Source organism: Vipera berus (genome assembly GCF_964194415.1).
Source record: "Vipera berus genome assembly, chromosome: 1".
NCBI lineage: Eukaryota > Metazoa > Chordata > Lepidosauria > Squamata > Viperidae > Vipera > Vipera berus.
Window position 1 is genome coordinate 77,279,637 of NC_138202.1, and position 17,141 is coordinate 77,296,777.

General features: G+C 35.0%; 1 protein-coding gene across 2 annotated transcripts in view; it reads left to right on the forward strand.

Moving 5' to 3' along the window:
- Positions 1-17,141, forward strand: part of PHF21A (PHD finger protein 21A) — a 147,472-nt gene that overhangs the window by 61,458 nt on the left and 68,873 nt on the right. For both annotated transcript variants that reach the window (XM_081329270.1, XM_081329269.1), the window contains exons 4-5: positions 2,667-2,699; positions 4,618-4,683. In XM_081329270.1, coding sequence (XP_081185396.1) covers positions 2,667-2,699; positions 4,618-4,683 — 99 coding nt within the window. The remainder of the gene's footprint in view (positions 1-2,666; positions 2,700-4,617; positions 4,684-17,141) is intronic.

Genomic DNA, 17,141 nt, shown 5'->3' on the forward strand with positions numbered 1-17,141 from the left:
TTACTGGCAAATAATTTTTACATAAGTTCCAATAAATCATTTTGGTGACTGTTATGGTGTTTATAAGCAATATGTGGTACTGTTTCTTCTCTTTCTTTGCAGAGTCTGCACTTAGAATCATTTGATGGTTTTTCAATTCTGCCCTTGATTGCATTAGTTCAGATAGCTTGCTTTTAAGCAGCCAAAGTGGATATAAGGAATTTTCCATATATTATATTAGAAGATAATCTGTCTTCTAATTTTGTTAAAGACCTTTCTGTCCCTGAAGTTGTTCTAATTTAAGTCTTATTTTTGTCACTTTGTCCCAAAGAAAATTGTTTGTTGTTGTTGTTAGTTGCGAAGTCGTGTCCGACCCATCGCGACCCTATGGACAATGTTCCTCCAGGCCTTCCTGTTCTTGCCAAAACCACTATACTGCCAAAAACTGTCTTTCATATTCAAAATCTCACATTATCTTTGATGCTTTGCATAATGTCATTTTTTCATCACAATTAGATCAATAATGCTTTTTATATTTATGTTTATTATTTTTGCTGTGTGTATGTAAATTGCACATGTATAAACATTCTTTACTTAAATTCTTTGATCCTGATGCTGTTGCAACTTCTAACTTAGATTTTTTGTCTTTTATTTGAATATTTGTAAAAGTGTCTTTATTAGAAATTGAAACGTGTAAAATGAAATTCATGTAACCTATGTAACCTTTAGAAAAGTAAGTTTGAATGCCTTATCTTTTTAAATTAATGATGGAGTGTTTTAAAACTATGAAATAAGATTCTTTTGACCTTAAAATTGTTAATTCAGCAAAATAATCATACATTGGATATTGAGATAATTTTTAATTAAGGTATTTTCTTTGTTATTGGAGATACAATAAAGAAGTTGGAAGATGAACTAACACAATTCAGGTTTATAATACTTTGGCTACATTTTGGACTGAAAACAAAGGTTTGTAAGTGCAAATCTATAATAGGTGCTGCCACTCAGCGATGCAAACATTCCTCTAAAGTATATCTCTAGTAAATGGAATCTGTTGAGTGTACCAAGATTAATGGATACTTTGGGCTGGGGTGATAGTCACCCAGATTTGCATCTGGCTTTATTGATGTCAGTTCTTTGTCACCCGTATGATGTAAATTTGATATTTCAGTTGGGCTTGTTACTGAAGAAGTGTTTAGAATGCTGTCCTGTTAGATTTTTGGAGTTCTGTTTACATCATTTTAGTCTATGGAAATGGAACACTGTTGACTTGATCCTTGCCTATCTTGACTGATAAGATCTAACAAAGCAATTATTGACTTGGTAAGCATAAGTGGCATTGAATACCTTGTAATCAAATCTGACGGAGGCATTATATGCCCTTTCCTAAAGAGACTCTCCCTGGGTCCAAAATAGTTAATATGCCTGCTTTGACTATCATTACTGAGAGCGTTATAGTCAATTTTAATTGTTCTTAAATTATTCTAGTTACTGGCCTTAATGCTATACTGCGGAGGTAGACAATTTATTTTATTTATTTTATTTTATTTTTATTACATTTATATCCCGCCCTTCTCCGAAGACTCAGGGCGGCTTACAAGCTTTAGCAGTAGCCTTCATTCTATGTATATGCCTGCTTGTTAGGGCTTTCACACACACCCCAAGCGGCATTAATACAAAGTCAGCTTATTGCCCCCAACAATCTGGGTCCTCATTTGAGGGGACTTACAGACATTTTATGTGTTAATAGACTTCTATGACTACTTATCTCAATTATAGATAGTCCTTGACTTACGACCATAATTGAGCAAATTTATGTTGCTAAGTGACATGTTTGTTAAGTCAGTTTTGCCCCATTTTACAAACTATTTACAAATATAATTCAGTTGCCAAGCTTCTGAATTTTGATCACATGACTGGGGATGCTGCACTGGTCATAAGTGTGAAATACAGTCATAAGTCACTTTTTTCAGTACCGTTGTAACTTTGAACGGTCACTAAATGAACTGTTGTAAGTTAAGGACTTCCTGTACATGACTCTTGGTAGCTAATAACATTAAAAATATAAAACATACAAAAAACATAAAAACATACAGAACCTGGGACAAATTACAAAAGGCATCAGTCAACACTGGCTTGAGCACAGAATCAAGTCTTCAAGGTAGGACTTTATCCAAGGCCAACTTGAGACCTGGCCAATCAAACCTCTGGAGGAAGGGTGCCATAATAGAAAAGGTTCTGTTAGATCTGTCATGTGATGTTCCTTAACAAATGGTATCTAGAATATGCTCTCCTTCCTGATCAGATAGGAATGGTAGAGACAGCTGGGGAGAAATAGTCCCATAAGCAGGGCTTTTTTTCTCATAGAACGCTCAGAATGGAGTTCCGGCACCTTTTTTGGATGGAACCTTGTAGGGGAGGCAAGGCAGCTTGTATGACATGTGTGAGTTCCAGCACCTTTTTCTTTTACAATATAAGCAACCTGATTCCAGGCCATAAAGGGCTTTAAAGGTGACTACCAACACTTTGAATTGCACCTGGAAGTATACTGGTAGCCAAAACAGTTCATGGAACAGTGGTGTCACATTTGTTGAAAAACAGGCAACACTAACCTTGTCTTTACTGGATCTTAAAAGAATCCTAGAAAGTCATAGAGAGTACTAACAAAATCTCTCTTCTATTTTCAGAAATTGGTTGCCCAAATGAAACAGGATCCACAGGTAAAACACGTTTTTTTTTTTTGTACTCTTAATTGAGTATTGGATTATTAAAGTTTAATGTAAGATCCAATTTTATATATTTCTTTGGATTACTTTTTGAAATTAAAACCTAAAATACATTTAGTATATGAGTAGAAGTATGTTTGATACTTCATTCTATTCTTCAGAAAACTGTGATTAATTTTGGGTTTGTGCTAAACCAGTGCCTTAACACTTATGCTTGCTTTAATCCATAGTTTGTAATTCTTGTTTGGCAGACAAGCAAAATCACAGTTCTCTACAGCTGGGAAAATCTATAATTTGCTTTGAACCCAGAAGTAAAATTGAGCAGATTATGGAGCTAGAATAGAGATTGCAGTGTGACATGCAGTCATGTTACAGGAAGGCTACAGCTGAGCCCAACATTTCTGTGGCTAAGCAAGAGTTCTTAAGTTAGTTTTTTCCCATTTTACGACCTTCCTGGCCACAGCTGTTAAGTGAATCACTGCAGTTATTAAGTAAATCATTCTGTCATTAAGAGAATCTGGGAAGATTACAAATAAGTGATCACATGACCCCATGACAGTGCAACTGTCATAAATACATGCCAGTTGCCAAGCACCCAAATATTGATCATGTGACATGCGGATGTTGCAACAGTCATGTGTGAAAATCAGTCATAAGTTATTTTTTTCAGTAATTTTGAATGGTCACTAAATGAATGGTTATAAGGTGAGTATTCCAGAATAGACCTATTTTTTATTACTCATGAAATAAGTAAACAGCAGTATCAAAATTATGAAAAAGTTCCTTGAAACTATGCTTTATAGAAAAGTTACAATATATTATAATTCTTGTTATACATTTCCTTATAAAATAGCCATTTATGCACTGAATGTTGAAGGAATATTTTACAATTGTGGGGTTGTGCAAAGCACATGTAGTCCTCAACTTACAACCACAATTGACTCCAGAATTTATGTTGCTAAGTGAGAAATTTGTTAAGAGTGTTTTGCCCCATTTTATGACTTTTCTTGCCACATTTGTTAAGTGAATCGCTGCAGTTCTTAAATTAATAAAACGGTTGTTAAATGAATTTGGCTTCCCCATTGATTTTGCTTTTCAGAAGGTCACAAAAGATGATCACATGACCCCAGAACACTGCAACCATCATAAATATGAACCAGTTGTTATGCATCTGAATGTAAATCACATGACCATAGGGATGCTGTAACGGTTGTAAGTGTGAAAAATGGTCATAAGTCATTATTTCGAGTGCCATTGTAACTTCGAACAGTCACTAAATGAACTGTTGTAAATCAAGGACTACCTGCATTTAATGAGATGTTTGGTGAAGAACTGAGTTCCAGGTAATTTCTGCACACTTCCATTGTGTATGGTCCCAGTGGAAGCACTGTCTCTACGTGTATGCTACTTTAGTAAATTGTGTTAGAGTTTGAAATAAAAATTCCAGATTTATATCTAACAACTATTATTAGGCTTATTGTAGAGAACAGAATTCCAGTACTCTTGATTTTAAGGAACTTGATAAAGTTCAGTGAATGTGTATGCACTAAAACTTTTTGAAGTGTGTCTCCTTTTACCTTGTGTTCTTGTGAGATCCAGAGGCTGTAGATCAGATTTAGAGATGCACAATAGTTTTGTGTTAAAGAACTTTTGAAATAATTTCATTTTTTCTTTGCAAAGAACAACCTATAGAGTTTCCATATTTGCTTTTATAGACCATTTAAAGTCCTCTAGAAATCCTTAGTAATCATTTCCAGTGAATCATGCTTCATATTTTGTCTTCTGTCAAGTGTGACATTAGCCTGAGAGTCACTAAGCAAAAACAATATTAATATATTTTTGCTTTCTTAAGCAGTCTTATTGCAAATCTTTATCAATAAGCAGAATTGTTATACTTGTTTTTTCTAAGCAGAATGCTGACTTGAAGAAGCAGCTTCATGAACTCCAAGCCAAAATCACAGCTTTGAGTGAAAAACAGGTAGGGAACTGGTATATCTTTGACATGGATTCCAAACTTTTATTACATTAGCAATTGTGTGTGTGTGTGTGTGTGTGTGTGTGTGTGTGTGTGTGTGTGTGTGTGTGTGTGTAAAAATAGATGCAACAAGGTAGCATTTTAGATTTTCTTTAGTGTACCAAAACAGAAAAAAGTATTTGATATTTGTATGTGTGTATGTATCTATGTCTTTGAGTCATACAGTCTTTAACTCCTAGCAGCTACTTGGACATGTCCATGCAATTTTCTTTGCAACATTTGCTAGTTTCTCAGGATTGAGTAAGTAATTGGCTTGAAGTCATCCAGTTGCTTTTTGTGTGTAAGGCATTACTAGAATTCATAGTGTCCCATCTTGTAGCCCAGTGCCTTTAACCACCATTCTAAACTGAATTTCATTTGGGACAATATTTAAAGTGCAGTTTATCTGGGGATGTGCAATGCTGGAATCTAGGATCTATAACTTTACTGTTATAAGAGAGTATTATGTATACTCTAAAAGGTACAAATTGGAAAAAATTGGTTACATTAAGAAGAGGGATTACTCAACCAAGGGTTGCATACTGCTTCCAGTTTGCCATTGAATTTGAATGTTGCTGGTGAACTGCCAAGAAACATTGTCTAAATATTTGTTGAACATTAAAGATAGGGAATAAATGACAGATAAATAACAACTAGGCTCTTACGGATTTATATAAAAACTACCCATTAAAGTGTAGGATTGTATGGGATTGCTCTATTTATTTTTTAACCTTTTCTCATTTTTGAAAACCTTATTTAATGAAGAACAGTGGAATATTTGAATACTCAGTGTGTGCCTATGTGTATGTAATCACCTAGATCTCTCAAAAGCATCTGGCTAACCATTCCAAGAACAGATTTTTCTTTATGCTTACTTTAATACATTAATAGATGATAAATTAACGGGTTAATTTTCCCTTCTGGAACAGCCTTTTCCAATCTCTTTCTCCCAAAAGATGCATATGATGTGCCCTCACTTCCACTATTTAGGAAGGGAATTTAAAAAAGGGAAGATGTCAGGAAAGCTTTCCATTGTTAAATCTTGTAATTGAGAAATTCATTACTGCTGTGTAATTCTTATTTTGTGTTTTATTATATTTTCTGTGCATTGCATTGTTTTGGGACTGTATTGATGGATGGATAGATAGATAGATAGATAGATAGATAGATAGATAGATAGATAGATAGATAGATAGATAGATAGATAGATAGATAGATAGATAGATCCTCTTAATGTGCCACATAAGGCTAAATGTAACTCTTGGCCTCCAAAACCCTCAATTGAGCATTATCTTACAATGTATCTGTTGTAATTAGTTTTATTCTTGAATTTGGAGCATAACTTCTCAGTTTATTTTATAGCTTGAGCATGTTACATTACATGTTTGAAAGGCCTTTCACATGTTTTCAAATATATATCAGTCCTGAATTTTTGACTGATACTACAAGGTACTATGGAGCATGTATATGCATATGAGCATTCAAGGAAGAAATTGCTAATGCCTCCTTAAGTAACACCAGCTGCCTGCAATTAGTGCAGGTTCGAGTCCCACCAGGCTCAAGGTTGACTCAGCCTTCCATCCTTCCGAGGTAGGTAAAATGAGGACCCAGATTGTTGGGGGCAATTAAGCTGACTTTGTAATAATGCCGCTTGGGGGTGTGTGTGAAAGCCCTAATAAGCAGGCATATACATAGAATGAAGGCTACTGCTAAGCTTGTAAGCTTGTAAGCCGCCCTGAGTCTTCGGAGAAGGGCGGGATATAAATGGAATTAAAATAAATAAATAAATAAATATGCATATGAATTTAAAAAAAACAATTTATATGGTCAACTATTTGCCAGAGTGACTCTGGGTGGTCAAAATAACGTTAAAAACAAGAATCAACATAAGTAAAATTATAAACCAATAATATTCTGTCTATCAAATACATATATTGATCTTTAAAAATATTTAGGGAAGACTGAATCAGAATAATATACTTAGAATTGGTTACAACCGAAGTGGCCTATAAGCCTAAATAAATACAGGCAGAATTCATAATCCCCTGTCAGAAACTTTTCCTAAAGCCTCCTTGACATTTTTTCTTAATTCTGGAAGGTTCTGAATAGAACCAAAAAACTGTTTAGATCATACAGTATATTGAGTTATACAGAGGACTTAATGTATTTATTTACTTGATTTATATAACCACCCATCTCACTTTTACATGAAGCAGAAGTAGGAACAACATTCTTTGGTTAATGTATGCCTCTAAATTATATTCAGATGCTCAGTGAATTACATTTGTTAATTGCCATTGCAGTATCGGGATGAGGTCTGTATAAAAATTGTGTTGGAATAAATTTTTAAAGAAATAATAATAATAATAATAATAATAATAATAATAATAATAATAATAATAATAATAATAATAATAATAATAATAATAATAATAATAATAATAATAATAATAATAATAATAATAATAATAATAATAATAATAATAATAATAATAATAATAGAAGAAGAAGAAGAAGTAGTTGGAAGGGACCTTGGAGGTCATCTAGTCCAACCCCCTGCTCAGGCAGGAAACCTTATACCATTTCAGGCAAATGGCTGTCCAGTCTCTTCTTAAAAACCTCCAGTGTTGGAGCAATTAATATTGATCAAATTTGCCTTGAGTCCCAGTGACTCTGGGGAGTTCACAACAATTAAAACAAAGAAAATACAATAATAACAGTTTAACAGATGGTGAGAATGACAGATTGGACAGGGATGAAGTATCTTAACTCTTAATTCTTCCTTGCTCAAACCCTGGGCAAAGATCCTTGTCTTTAAGCCCTTCTGAACAACAAATTAAAGGGAAGAACCAGTTGGTTGTAGTGGTTAAAGCGTCTGGTTGGGAACCTGGACACCATAATTACTAGTCCCACTACGTGGGTAACCTTGGGCCAGTCACTGTCTCTCAGTTTTAGGAAGGTGGCAGTGTCAAACCATTTCTGAAAAGCCTTGCCAAGAAAGCTGCAGGGATTAGTCCAGGCTGTTACCAGGAGTCAACACTAACTCAAAAGGACAAAAGAAGTAGGTGGGGGACACCCAGACTGCATCACCCCTGCAGGATAGAATCAACTGGATAGATACTATGGAATACTGTATAAAGCAATGTGATTTATATCTGGGTATTAAATAAAAAAAGTTCAAATGAATGTGTGGAATTTATCTGAAGAAAAATAATATCTGTAGCAAACGAGGGCTTAGTACTGTTAAACCAATTATGTACCTCAGAATATTCTTATCAAAAAATATTAAAAAATAATGATTTTCAGACTTGGAAAAATAAAAAAGTCAATTATTTTAATATGGAAAGTTAAAATTCTCCCTGGTTAGGAAGAACAGCAGTAAAAATCAATACTTTCAAATTTCTATTTTACATGAACCCAATAAGAATTGAAGACTTGGTATAACAAAATACAGAATCAAATAATTTTATAAGATCAAAGAAGAGACCAAGGGCCAAGATTTGAGAGAATTGGATATATTGGCATTACCAAATTTTAAATTGTATTATCAAGCCTTCTGTCTAAATTGGATCACAGACTAAATTATACCATTGTACAACTGGGTTACTTCTCTTGAGGTAAGCATTTAGCATAAATATTTTTGGCTTGATAGTTATTGAAATATAAAACCTACATATGCAGTTCAATCATAAGCAGCATATTAAAAGTATAGATTTGAAATACAGGAGAAGAATCAACCCAGACTTACTGCCTCTTGTCTCAATGTTAGTTACTTATTTTCATGAAGATGAATGTACAAAGTATTTGATGAATTACTAGAGAGATATTTAATATATAATAAAAGAGCTGTTTCTTAATAAAAGATTCAAGAGTCTTCAGAATAGTTACAATTACCTAAGTAATTCAATATCTTCAGAATAATTAAAAACAAAGTAAGAAATACAGTGGTATGCCTAGAAACCTAACTGAATTTTAGCAAATTATAATACAAAGCTAAGAACATTTATTTGGAGCTTATTTATAAGTCGTTACTGAAACATGATCTAGAAATCAAGTTAAACATTTTATGATTTAAACAGGACAATTGACTTGTAACAATGACTGAGAGACAGATTAAGTTTACCATTAATATTAGAGAAAATTGGTCTAAGATGTTTTGCAATTGATAAATTAACCTAGTACTCATTGGCAAAACAGATAATTCCTTTTCTAAAAACAGTTGGAAACACAATAAGACTGAATCAGTCATACACTATTTGGTGGCAATACGGTAAAATCTAACAATTCTGGAAGATAACTTATTTATTATTATTATTATTATTATTATTATTATTATTATTATTATTATTATTATTATAGAATGAATTTTAGAGGTTGAGTTCTCTTTTCTGCATCTATTTTTCTGTAAATATTACTAAACCTTATATTCCTACCAAATATATTGCATTAGTTCTCTGTATGATAATAGCTGCAAGACGTTTTCTGGTGAATAGAATAGAACATAGAATGTAGAACAGAATAACTTTATTGGCCAAGTGTGATTGGATACCCAAGGAATTTGTCTCCAGTGCATAAGTTCTCAGTATACAAACAACACTGTACATACAAACATATAAACAACATGTACATACAAACAAGTGTACATACAAACAGCAAGGGTAATATAATCAAAACATACCAATAGGAGAAAGTAGTGGAAAAGATGAGAAGGATAAGCCATACTACATGGGTAAATCTCCTTAGACATAAGACGATACTGTGGTAATTAGGTGCTCAGCAGAGTGATGGCACTAGAAAAAAAGCTGTCTTTGTGGCTAGTTGTTTTGGCATGCAGTGCTTCTTAGTGGCATCCTGAGGGGAGAATTTGAAACAGTTTATTTGAATTTGAAACAGTTTATGACTGTTTTTGACTCCTTTTGACCCATGCAGTATACTGGTCCTCAGTGGAAGGCAGGCTGGTTGCAGGGTTTTTTCTGCGTCCATTGAAGTCTGTATCTGTCCTGTTTGGTTGCTGTACCAAACCAGACAGTTATAGAAGAACAAATGACAGACTCAGTAATTCCTCCGTTAAACTGTATCAACAGCTCCTGGGGCAGTCTGAACATTCTGAGTTGACGCAGGAAGAGCGTTCTTTGTTGTGCCTTTTAATGGTTTTGATGGTTCTAATGTTAGATGTAATAAAATAAATTATTTATTTAATAAATTATAAATTATAATTTTATTGGAAATTTCCTCTTCAAAAAAAATGGCATATAGACCAAACAAAACGGTTAAACAACGTATACAGCTTTGTATACAGCAACATTCTATACATCAGAGTATACATAAGTTTTAATATTTCCTATCTGAAGTACAAGTATGATGCACCATTAAATTTGAGTTGCAAACTATACATATATACTTTTATCATATTTAAAATGCTGGTATTGTTAACATGATATTTTAATATATTAGCTTCTGCTTGAAATATTAAATGTACAATTTTTACATTTAAAAGAAAATTTTAATTATTCGTTATGACTCATTTATCTTATATTGTCCAAATTAGTTGGCTATTGAATATTGAATTGATCTTTACCGTTTGAAATCTTACTTTAATGCTAGAAAATTTACTATGCAGCACTGATCTGATGTTAGATCAGTATTGAAGTAGCTGGGTCTATGGTGATATGGAAAAAGACGGCTTAGTTTTGGATTTTCAGTAAAAGTTATATTAGTTTTGTACCATGAATTATATTATCCAATTGTTTTAAGGGTGGGGTGGGGGGTAATTTTCATACTTAGGAGAAATTGCAACCTCTAACTTCTTTTTCTGAGAAAAAAAGATTGATCAAGTCTCTTAAGTTGCAATGAACTATCTGTATAATGGGAATTAATTCTGCTTTCATGGCAAATGCAATCAGTAACTTAAATTTCTCATATTAATTAATACAGTGAATTATTTTTAAGTTAGTAAATTCCTTGGTTAGCCCACAGTGTTTTCTAACAGTTTCAGAAAAGTTTCATATACTAATAAAAGAATTTGCAATTATTCTTTATACAAATAGAGATAAAACAGATTACTGTATTGTGATGGTGTTTATAATTTTGTTAAAATAGATAAATGGTATTTTCATAATTTTGTATCACAGATCCTCCATTGTGGAAATCTGCATTCTGTAACAAAAACCATGTAACAACAGTAACATTATTTTATTTTTGACCCTTGGGAAAATATTCCATTTTTTAAACTATTAATCTTTTATTGATATATATATGTGATAAAAACTGTTAGATAAGAACAGTGCAGCTTGTGCTTCCAGGAGGCTTTGATTGAATTACAAGTAATTTTAACTGATTACAAGTATTAAAAGTTCTCCATAGAACTTTGTATACAAGCTATTTTCATTTGGAAAGTACTTTATACTGTAGTGTTGATATTATCTTGACAAATTAAGAAAAAGGGATCGTGAAGTGATATTTTGACCTAAATTTCATACTGAATTTGACAGAAATAGAACTCATGTAGTTTCAGCTACTTGGGTAGTCATACTGTATGTGATGACTCAGATAATGCTTTTTATTTATTTATTTATTGAATTTGTACTTTAAATTTGTACTGGTGAATTTTGACATGTCTTTCCATACAAAGTTAATTTTTCTTTTTTCTTTTAAAGGTTTGCCCCTAGAATAGAAATAATTTAAAAGCACAGGTATTTTAAAGGGATTAAAATAAGTTAAATGACTAGCTCAAGGTCACCCAGTTTGCACCTAAGGTGGGACATTTTCTAGCCTGATGGCTTAACTGCTACACCAAACTGACTTTCAGTACTTCTTTATATGTAACTTAAAACAGTATTTGAATCCCTTAACAGTTCTCAGGGTCAACTATACCGCTTACATGAGGTCTGTGAGTTAATATACAGTAACAAGGGTGTAGTGCTGTATGTTTTTTTGCTGCCAGCTCTATATCCCCTAAGCTCTGTTGCTAACCTCCATCATAGTAAAAGATAACTGTCCTGTCCTAAATGTTACTTGAATTGAAATGTGCTCATGAAATCAGATAGAGGTTCCATTTGATCCTTTTTATCTCAGGCTGCCACATGTTTTAAAGCCAGCTTTGCTACAAGAAGATGGCTGTAACAGCAAAGCTGTCTCTCAAACCAGCTGGTACATTACTGATGTTCTGCATGTATGTTCTTACTCTGTTGTCATGTATATCTAGGTAAAGGGAAGAGTCAGAGCCTATAAAGAAGGAACATGACTATCTTAGAACGGGAAGCTGTTGGCACTTGAGATTCAAAGTGTGGCCTGGTGGTGGCTGGTCAAAAAAAGGTGGAGTAAAAAAGGCTGCAAGAAAAAAGAAATAGAAGAAAGAAGAAAAGAAATCCAGATATAGTGGGATAGGAGTAGTATTTGCTACAAAATATCAGTGAAGCCTATGTAACTAGCCCAGACTAATCACATGACTATTCTAGACACTGGATTAGGGAGTTGGACATTGGAATTGGCTGGGGCTTCCATGAGGAGAAAGTAAAACTCACTTAACAAATGTCTCACTTAACAACAAATTTTTGGCTCCATTTTGGTTGTAAGTCGAGGACTACCTGTACCAGTAAACAAATGAATGTCTGAGAACTCATGACTTCTTTTTGTTCTCTCCGAATATGAAAAAAAGTGTAGCATAGTGAATAATGAAACACTTAGTATTTATTACAACATTTTCTTTTGGGGGTTCTTTTTTCTTGATTGTTCCAAGAAGTGGGGTGGTGTTGGTGTTCATCAATGAGCAGTGTAATTGGAGAGCAAGAAAATATCATGAATTCTCAGACATTCATTTGTTTACTGGTACTGCAAAAAGGGAGCACTAGTGCTTTGCTATTTACACCTGCCTATCTTTGCTGTGAAACCTCTGTCATTCGTGGTTTTGGAGTTGGGTATCATCAGTATGCCGATGATACCCAACTTTTCTTTTCGACCCCAAACCACCCCAGTGATGCCCTCGCCGTGATGTCCCGTTGCCTGGAGGCGGTTCGGGTCTGGATGGGGAGGAACAGACTTCAGCTCAACCCTGACAAGACTGAGTGGCTGTGCATTCCGGCATCCCGGGACATTCCAAATGTTCCATCTCTTTCTATGGGGGGTGAGCTCTTACCCCCCGTGGATAGGGCTCGCAACTTGGGAGTCCTTCTAGATTCACGGCTTACTTTGGAAGAGCATATAGTGGCCGTGACTAGGGGGGCTTTCGCCCAGGTTCGCCTGGTGCGCCAGTTGCGGCCCTATCTGAACCGGGATGCCCTGTGTACAGTCACTCATGCGCTCGTGACCTCTCGCCTTGACTACTGTAATGCTCTCTACATGGGGCTTCCCTTGAAGACCACTCGGAGGCTCCAACTGGTACAGAATGCGGCCGCGAGAGTTGTCTTGGGAGTTTCCCGGTACTCCCATGTTACACCTTTGCTCCGCGAGCTGCATTGGTTACCAGTTGTCTTTCGGGTGAGGTTCAAGGTGTTGGTCACGATCTTTAAGGCCCTACATGGCATGGGTCCGGGTTACCTCAGGGACCACCTGCTGCCGGCATCGACTCCCCTCCGCCCTGTGCGTTCCCACAGAGAGGGCCTCCTCAGGGTGCCGCCAGTCAGGGAATGTCGACTGGTGGCCCCCAGGGGGAGGGCCTTCTCTGTGGGGGCTCCGGCTTTATGGAATCAATTGCCGGTGGAGCTCCGGATGGCACCAGACCTTCGAACTTTCCGTCGGGGCCTGAAGACCCATCTGTTCGAATTAGCTGGTCTGGCCTGATGGGGGATTATGGGCTTTTAATTGTTTTTAATCTGTACTTCTGTTTTAATTGGGCATGGATTTAATTCTTTTTAATTTTTGTATAGTGTTTCTTATGTATGCCCTGTGAACCGCCCTGAGTCCCACCAAGGAGAAGGGCGGTATATAAATCAAATAAACTAAACTAAACTAAACTATGACACACTGCAGGTGAAGAATATTTTTTTTGTACTTTTATTTGCAATTTTAAGGATTATCAGTTTTATTAGATTTTTCCTTCCCTACAGTTCAGGAGAAATTTTAAAGAGTAATGAAAGAAGTGTGACATTAAGCAAACAGTATTTTGTTTTCAGCTGTATACGGGAAAGCACAAAATTTAAGGAGGTATGTATATATTGAGCTATGTCTAAAACTAATATTCTCTCAGTGGAACAGATACTTGCTTGCAAATTAAGTGTTCTCCTATTGTAGTTCCCTTTACACTTAAATCTGCTCCAAATGATTAGAGGGCCTTCCAAAATAGTTTTGAACAGCATGTGGAGAAACCACAGAAAAAATGGTGGGGAAAGAATGCTGAATAGAATGTACTGATAACAATTTACTAATTCTTTGTTTTCAGAAGTTTTTAATTATTCAAAGATCATTTTAACTTGTGCTTGTTCATTTGACTTGTACATAAGCCAAACACATTAGATACCAAGGAATCTTCTTTTTGAAACTGAAATATCAGGTAGTCCATTGATTTGTGTAAAATGTTCAAAATCAATATTTTCATGGAAATTTGTGAGAAAATCTGACCTTTTGGTCCTAGCCAGCACTGTTTACAAGAGCATAACAATTTGTAAAAGCCATTTTCCACATTTAGGAGTAGTTGACTTTAAAACAGATTGTTTAAAATAAAGAATATTTGGCATATCTTTCATAATATAGTTGTTGGTGATATAAAAATGGCCAGAACTTATGCTGTGGAATATATTCTAAATGGACTTGTTGATTGCCAATGAGGCAAAACTTTTTGAGAAAGAGTTAAATATTATTAAAATGGAGAGGGATTCTTCAGAAAATACAAATGTTCATATCTTTTGCAGTTTTTCAGTACAGAATTCTATAAACAAATTCAAGATAGTTTTGTAATTTGACACTTACCATCCCTGACCAATTGCAGTTTCCTGCAATTGTGCTAATAACTTCTGACTCTGAGCTAGCACAGTTGTTTTAAGTGTCTGATGTTTTGCAAGTAACTAGCTGTAATTCCTTTGGGAAAGTTGTCCAAGAAATAGAGCATTATATACAGATGCACTATCTAATATAGAACAAATATTTAAATGTAGAACTGTTGGTCCTTTGAAGTTTGGAAGAGCACAGAATGAATTTGTACATTCATTTTTTAGTCTGTTCCAGTGGGAGAAGATTGACGTGACACCAGCAGAGGCTCTGTAAGTGTTCCACTGTGTATAACACCTTAGGTTTTGGCCTAGGATTAAGAAGACCCAGCTTTATATATCCAAATGATGATAAACCTTACTAGGGAAGTTTAGGCCTGTCATTGTCTTTTATTGTAACTCATAAGGCTGTTGAGTGAGATTAAAATATTTACTTTCCATTTCTAAAGAAAAGATATGATACAATGTAGTAATAAAACAAATGACTTTTAGAGCTGAAAAATACAACATCAGTTCTGAAGCCTAGTCAGTATGGTAGTATTGATTGATTATGTGCTATCCAGACAGTGTCAACTTTTAGGAACAGCATAAATATTTCTCCCTGATGAACTGTCCCTAACTTGGTTACTTAGAACTTCCAATCATGCACCTATTGCTACTATAACTGAGTCCGTCCATGTTATTTCCTTCCACCTTTCCCAACATTAGAACCTTCTCCAGAGAGTTTACTTCGTATAATGTGTTTGGTCTGGATAAAAAAAGGGTCCTGCTCAGAAATAAAATAATGCTAGAATTAGGAGAAGGTAACTGAGATTTGGTTAACATGGGGGGTTTATAGTATGATAAACGTAATGTAGATTTTAAAACATCATGGGAGAGTGCCATATTCAGTATATTAAATTGTGCCTGAAAATACCTTTATAGGTCTCAGCACAGGAAGCATTATATAAAAAAGAAATAAGAGGCAAAGATAAATAGTTGACATATCAAAATCTGTTAAGACAGGAAGGTGAAGTACCTAAGGATCCATTGGAGTTGATCATCTAATAAATATAAATAAATTAAAAACTTGAGTAACATCAGATTAAATAATACAAAATTTAAATTGTTGAAATCTTGTGAGTTTACGCTTCTGAAAATTTGATCTTGTTGCATGTGATTTCAGGAAAGAATACTAAAATATCAGATGAATTCAAAAATCTTTTGTGATAAGATTGCTGAAAACCTGACTATTTTTCACTATTTTCTTTTTTCTCACCATTTCCAAGCTTATATAAGTGATTTGCCCACTGAATTATTCCCAAATACTTTCTGTTCACATTTAAGAGACAATTGAACTCTTTCTACAGAAAACATGAACGCCTTAATTATATTCAGAAACAGTCTACTGGAAACCTATAGTAAAGAAGATACAGATATAGCGTTCTACCAGCCACCCTCTGAAATAAAGTGCACACAGTCACAACTTAAGAATAGTCATATCTTTTGAAGACGACTTGCTGAATTCTCTGTATTTAAAAAAGCTATGTACCGAGGTACATATGACACAAGATTACATAACTCATTGTTTTACATGATAGGATGAGGAAAGAAAAGTTTGCAGTGGCCAGCATGAGCTCGTCCTGCTTCCTTTTCTCCCCTGGAACTTTTAGGCAACACAAAGATCATTACATCACACCTGGTTTCCAATTATAAAAGGAAAATGCTGGAAATGACAGAATCTAGGTATGTGGAGGAAGATTTGTTTTGTGCAGGGGAGCAGAAAGGAAGAATTTGCAGTTGAAGGACTGGAGCAGTTGTCAGCTCAACAGGCAACTGGTGGTAAAGGAGGAGCAGATTTGGACTTAATTAAACCAGCTGATGGGAGAAGCAGAGCCCAGCGGCTTCACTACTCCAGCAGCAATAGTGCTGACAGGTGGTCCTCAACTTACAACCACAGTTAAGCCCAGAATGTTGGTCATAAGTTGCTGTGGTTATTAATCAGGCCCCCAAGTGACCAGGCTCAATTTTATGACTCTCTTATTAAGTTGTAAAGCAAGTCACTATTCTGTCAGAAAGTGGCAAATTTTTATAAGTCACAGTTGTGGGATGCTGAAACTGGTTCTAAATTTAATTTAATTTTAATTTAATTTTAATTCCATTTATATCCCGCCCTTCTCCGAAGACTCAGGGCGGCTTACAAGCTTAGCAGTAGCCTTCATTCTATGTATATGCCTGCTTATTAGGGCTTTCACACACACCCCAAGCGGCATTATTACAAAGTCAGCTTAATTGCCCCCAACAATCTGGGTCCTCATTTTACCTACCTCGGAAGGATGGAAGGCTGAGTCAACCTTGAGCCTGGTGGGATGCGAACCTGTACTAATTGCAGGCAGCTGGTGTTACTTAAGGAGGCATTAGCCCACTGCTCCACCAAGGCTCTAAATGTGAGCCAGTTGACAAATGCCCAAAATGAGATCATGTGATGGGGAGGAGCAGCAATGTATGGATTATAAGTTGTTT